The sequence below is a fragment of the Tenrec ecaudatus genome, chromosome 7, assembly GCF_050624435.1.
Source record: "Tenrec ecaudatus isolate mTenEca1 chromosome 7, mTenEca1.hap1, whole genome shotgun sequence".
NCBI lineage: Eukaryota > Metazoa > Chordata > Mammalia > Afrosoricida > Tenrecidae > Tenrec > Tenrec ecaudatus.
The window spans coordinates 37,826,789-37,832,705 of NC_134536.1; the positions used below are offsets into that span (position 1 = coordinate 37,826,789).

The following is a 5,917-nucleotide window of genomic DNA, read 5'->3' on the forward strand; positions in this document are numbered from 1 at the left end:
GAAGGAGGCTACTCAGAGGAGAAGGAAAATGCAACTCCACCCAGTCGCTTAGGGCAGAAGTCCCACATGCCTCAGTCCTTCCTTATGCTGACATCAACCTGTCCACCAAAGATACACAAATGTGCACTTGGGTTCAACCAATGTCGTAATAGACACACAGGACTCACAGATAACACGTTAAACAGGATTGATTAGGGAAGTCAACAGGTTAACACCAGCCATGACAAGAAACTATTACAGATAAAGTCACTGACCCACAGCAACACCTCTCCTCAGCCAGCATTCAAGTCTCTCTCTAGTCCTCAGCATCTTTGACTTGAGACGCCAGGAAGCCAGTCCACCTCTCTGCCTCATAGACTCCTACTCACACTTCTGCTTCTCTCTGCTGTCTATGATCACCTGGCTCCTACTGCTAGTCTTGACCTCTGGCTTCGGCCTTTTCCCTTTGCCATATTCCATGGTCTCTGTGCTGTAGCCTCTTGTCTCAGCCTCCACCACTTCAGACAGAGACCTCAAAGGTGCTCTGTGGTGGCTCCTCTTCCTGGATGATCTTGAGCTTTCTTGTTCTGCTGGCAAAGTGGCTTTTATATACGGTGGAATGAACTTGATGGAGGTGTGCTTTATTCTTTCAGCAGGTCATACTCCAGGGAAACAAAGGGTGGTGACTTGGTTCACATTCCTACTAAGGTGGGAACTCAGAAAACTTCCCATCTAAATCCTGTAAACATTACGTAGGAAAGAGCTCATTCCTAAATGAAATTGTAATCACAGACAGAGGCCAGAAATCACAATGCATCATTCATGGGATTATGTAGGGCCACAGTAATTCACTACACCTTAGGCACAAATAATTTAGTATACTTCTGTGATTTAGATTTCTGAAAATATTAAAAGTTTGGATGTCTGGAGAATCTTGTCTTTGTGCATCCTGTGTTCCGTGGAAGGACAGAAGGGGGACGTCTACTTGGAGCAGTCTCAGTGCAAGTTTTAAGGTCTACAGATGTTTTGAGCATTTTATGAGTCAGCAGGGGACCTCACTCATCATTTTTATGTCTCTTTAATTTATTGAATAATTTGCATGCTAAATGCTGTCTCTCACTGTGTCCCTTTATGTCATCTGACATGCAGAATTTTTTAATACACATGTAAAAATGCTATCTACCTTAGAAAATTACCTATATAGAAAAAATTGTTTGAAAAACACTAAAGATATGTTGAAATTATGATTTTTGAGGGGGAATTGGATTCTCATAGGCTTCTCTTTGTACATTTCAGTATTTGCAACTTCCCTAGAAAATGTGATTGACAACAGATAACAGCTGCTTTTGTTTTCTAAACCACCCAGACAAGACAGAGCTACATGGGTCTGCAACTAACAATTAACTTTGCAAGGGGAAAGGAGGATGAATATGTGTATTCAGGATATACACACAAAAGTCCCAATGACTGGAGGCCTTGCCACCTTGTTGTGCTTTTCAAAAACGTTTTCTGAAATGTGTGTGTGTGTGTGTGTGTGTGTGTGTGTGTGTGTGTGTGTGTTGGGGAGGGCCGTGTCCTTGATCACAGAGGACATCCACCCTCACTAGAGGATCAGTATGTCCCTGGGCCAATGGGAACTCCATGTAGGAACTCTCCAAGACAATGCCTGATGTATCTCTTCTTGCTGTCCATTACGGTTTTAAAAACAATACTCAGTGTCATATATTTACTGTTTAATTGCCCAAAATCTACATATCATAAAATTCAATAGTTCAATTGTAGAACAAAATTACTATCTTTACTACAATAAATTGTAAAACATTCGATTCTTGTGTGGTTAAATCCGTTTTAAAATGAGTTCTCTATAATGACAATCAGGTGACACAAGGGTGGGTCGTATACAACAACTACATTAATTGTCAGCTTCTGCTTGAATGATATAAATCAGGAGTCGTGTGAACAGAAACATGTGAGGGATATAATCCTCTTTGGTGATGGAAATATTAGCTTATTGTTTTTCTATCAAGATGAAGTGCAGTACAACTATCAGGCATGAGGAATATAGTCCCTAAGGGGCAGGAAGCATCCAGTTTGACTTGATGAGGCAGGAAGGTGGGTAAGAATGTGAGGAATGTCTCTTTTTGTTTGCAACTCCACTCCATTTATGGCCAAGCTGGGGAAGCCCTAAACATATAAAAACCCAGTCCACCAGCCCCTACCTCACACAAGTCTACAAGACTTCACAAGGAGAGGAGGCAGCCACTGCAACCACAAGATAGACGGACTGCACCCTGACACCAGACCGGCCAACAGCATCCAACACTGCAGACAGTCCAGCACATCCAGGCACCCAGCTCCAGGGAAAGCCCACAACAGACCGCCAACCCTCTTGACCTCCAGCACCTGCCCTGTTGCAGCTGTCCATGCCTGCTGCGCCACCAATGTCTTTCCCCAGCATGGGCTCTCTTCTCTTCTTGGTGTTCCTACTTGCCCTCTGCATCTGTGTACCCAAGACCTCCACTGTCTTGGCCACAGCTGAGAAAGAGGGAAGTTTGATTCTACGCCCACAACTTATCCCTGCGCAGAGAGCCAGAGGTCAGAATTGTGGTGGGCCATGCAACTGCGATTCCAAGCCAAAACCCTACTGCCGTCCAGGAGTGACCGTGGTGAAGGATGCTTGTAACTGCTGCCCCATGTGCGCCAAGCAACTGGGCGAGTCCTGCGAGTGGCCCGACCGCTGCGACCACAAGAAGCTCCTCTACTGTGACCTTGGGACCCCACCGAACCGCAAGACTGGAGTGTGCAAAAGTAGGACCCGCAGCCCCAACCACTGCGCTACTTGGTGTACAGCCACCTCTTTCCTCACGTTCCCCAAACCCCACTCCCTGAAACTCCAAATCTGAAATCAAATTTCAAATGACACTATGTGCTTAGTGCACTTTCTGAGGAGCTTATAGTTCTAGCTCACAGAGCAGACTCCCATAACCCCTGTTTCCCCTTCCTCTCCTCCAGGTAGAGCAAGTGCCCCCTGCTACTTCAAAGATAAGGTGTACAAGCACGGAGAGACCTTCCAGTGGGGATGTGGAATAAAGTTCACGTGTGCCCATCGGTTTGTGGTCTTCCAGCTCCTTTGCCCTCGAGACCTTGGCCCGCCCAGCTCTGACTGCCTATTCCCACGGAAGGTCAAGCCTCCAGGGAAATGCTGCGAGGAGTGGGTCTGTCAAGAGCCCAAGGAGCTCACAAGAGCTGGCACTAACCTTGCAAGTGAGTTGTTGCCCTCTAAGTCACTGTTGCGATTCCCACTGTGTGATGTATTCCTGTTACAAATAGCGAACCCACGGGATAAGTCCTAACTTTGCCAAGGGAAGGGGAATGTGATATTCGCTCTGTAGCTGGATTTTGTGTGCCCTGCCCCCATAGCTTTCCGACGAGACCCAATAACGGTGCGACCCAAGTGCGACGGTGAGACCACAGACTGGAGCCCTTGTACCACAACTTGTGGCCTCGGCGTCTCTACCCGGGTTTTCTATCACAAAGCCAACTGCTCAGTGGAAACGCAGAAGCGCCTCTGCATCATCAGGCCTTGCAATGATTACCTGGAAAAGGAAATTTCGGTAATTTAATGTTTTGCTTTATACGCTAAAGTTCCTGAACTGAGAGTAAATAGGACCCACGTTTATGTCCTTTATCAGCTTTATTATTAGAGGCCCATTATCTCCCCCAAATTATCTAACCATTGAGCTATTTTAAGAAAATCGGATATTGTGTAATAGGAACCAGTTTTAGTACATGTTAGCCACCCCAAGACAGGATTAGTCTATTTGTGCAAAAAGAAATGTACATCAGACCAAACTTCTTCCCTTCAAATGAAAGTAAATGTTGAACAGAATGAAGACTGTCTAGAAACACAGAGTGCAAACAGGCTACTGATTTTTAAAGTTATTGTTTTCTTCTCCCTGTCCTTCTTGAGGTGGGAAAATGGTGCATCCCCAGCATAAATCCGGCATATCCTATCAATGTTCATGTATTTGGATGCACCAGTTTGAAAACCTACGATGTCAAGATGTGTGGAATCTGCACAGATGGCAGGTGTTGCACACCCAGCAACACATCTACCTTGCCAGTGGACTTCAGGTGTCCAGATGGTAAGATCATTAAGCAGAACATGATGTTCATCAATGACTGCACCTGCCATTACAACTGCCATTGAGGTACTAACAGGTTAGAGTCACTATATTATAGGAAGATGCATGGAGATATGTTTTACAGAAAGGGAGTATGAGATAATATCTCAAAGGACTGTAACTTGAACTGATCTCTGTTTTGTTTTGTGTTTTTTGGGAACAAACATAATTTCAGCAAGCACAAGTGATTTAAATCTTTTTTTTTCTCCTTGGGAAAAAGAATTTCTGCCTGAATCAAAACATTGTGCTCTGTGACATTCACACAAACAATCTATCAACTCCATAATATGGTTTGAAGGAAACAAACCTTGAGCGTGGCATCACATTGCCTTATAACAACATGGTATTTTGTGGGGTGGTGGGGTTTAGGGAGCAGTTGGAGACACCAAGAGAAAGGAGTTGCATGGGGAATAATGTCATCCTGAACTGGTAAGCAGATGGCTATTGTGCAAACGTAATGGAGAAGGAAGGCTTGAGCGAGCTTGATGACTGACCTGCAACTCCAGCCATTGTAGGGATGTGTGTTCTGGGACATCAAGAGGCTGAGTCACGTCGTTCTGGAAGGCTGTGTTCAGCTTGTGACAAGTTAGTTTGCCTGTTATAAGCCAGATTTTTTTAAAAGTGTATTGTCATTATTGCATATGTATTAATTTCTATAGTTATCTAAATTAATTTCAAGTTGTGTGATTTTGTGGTGCATGCCTCAGAATTTCAAATGTTTAGCCTCTATTTCTGACCACCATAGGAAGAAATAAATCTGTCTGATAATTTAATGCATGAAATGGATACTTCCATGGAAACTTGGTTCAGGTAGAATGACAGTCCTTCAAGATAGATTGTTTGGTAAAGTTGAGGCAGCAGTGTCCACAGAAATCGGACACGTGATTGGAAATGTGCTAGCCTCACTTATAATGAACAAGAGGTCTTTATTAAAAATGAAGAATGGCTTTATGGATGATCAGTTTTTCCAAAGTAGGAACTTTCACTATAACTGTTTTCTGGAGGGTTTCCTGGTTGAGAGCATGAACAGGTTATATATTGGTACCTTTCTTCTTGAAAATAAAGTATATATAATTCCTACAAAGAATCTATTATTCATTTATTTGTCAAAAATTTGAGTCTTCTTGAGTTTAAATTGAAAGGGCTTATTTATTTGATTAAAGAATTTACCGCTGATTTTCTTTAAAAGTGTCTTTTACCAGGTATGTACTAATTAACTGCTAATTTACTTTAAAGGAATTTTTTACATAAGTATATTTATCATTTAACATCAACAGTGAATGGTTTGCAACATACGTATTGAACAAATGTGGTGTTTACATTTAAAACACTTTATATAGATTTCAAACTCAATATTCTTATTATTTCCACCTCCCCTTATCCTTATTTGATCTCTAATGCCCCTGTTACAGAACCCTAGTGGTAGAATGGTTTATGCATTGGGCTCCTAACTGCAAATTTGCCTGTTCAAACCCAGCAGTTTATGGGAAGAGACATGAAGCTTTCTTTTACATAAAAGATTCACAGCATTGAAAACCCACAAGGATTGTTCTGGCCCGTCTTATACAGTCATCATGAATCAGAATCAATTCAATGCTAGTGCGTTTGGAGAATGTTTTAGTCTTCTTTGAAATTAAAACCTTTCTGGAGACTGTAGGCTTTTTATTTCCCACTATTCACATTACAGAGCTAGTCCATATCTCGTGTTGAGTTTGTATGCTCTGAAACCTAACTGTTCTGTAGTAAAATGGAAA

The 5,917-nt window shown here is 42.6% G+C and overlaps 1 protein-coding gene across 1 annotated transcript; it reads left to right on the forward strand.

Moving 5' to 3' along the window:
- The first annotated feature begins 2,217 nt into the window (after positions 1-2,217).
- LOC142453325 (CCN family member 2-like) lies at positions 2,218-5,223 on the forward strand. Its single transcript, XM_075554534.1, has 4 exons — positions 2,218-2,787; positions 2,992-3,243; positions 3,400-3,593; positions 3,950-5,223. The coding sequence occupies exons 1-4, from the start codon at positions 2,403-2,405 to the stop codon at positions 4,187-4,189; spliced, it is 1,071 nt and encodes a 356-aa protein (XP_075410649.1). The 5' UTR covers positions 2,218-2,402; the 3' UTR covers positions 4,190-5,223.
- Positions 5,224-5,917: the final 694 nt, after the last annotated feature.

What these genes read in the sequence shown, in the direction of transcription:
- LOC142453325 (XM_075554534.1), top strand. Translation starts at nt 2,403, where the DNA reads ATGCCTGCTGCGCCACCAATGTCTTTCCCCAGCATGGGCTCTCTTCTC. An exon ending in CAAGACTGGAGTGTGCAAAA is followed by an intron (nt 2,788 to 2,991) that starts GTAGGACCCGCA and finishes CCTCTCCTCCAG; the next exon opens with GTAGAGCAAGTGCCCCCTGC. An exon ending in AGCTGGCACTAACCTTGCAA is followed by an intron (nt 3,244 to 3,399) that starts GTGAGTTGTTGC and finishes CTGCCCCCATAG; the next exon opens with CTTTCCGACGAGACCCAATA.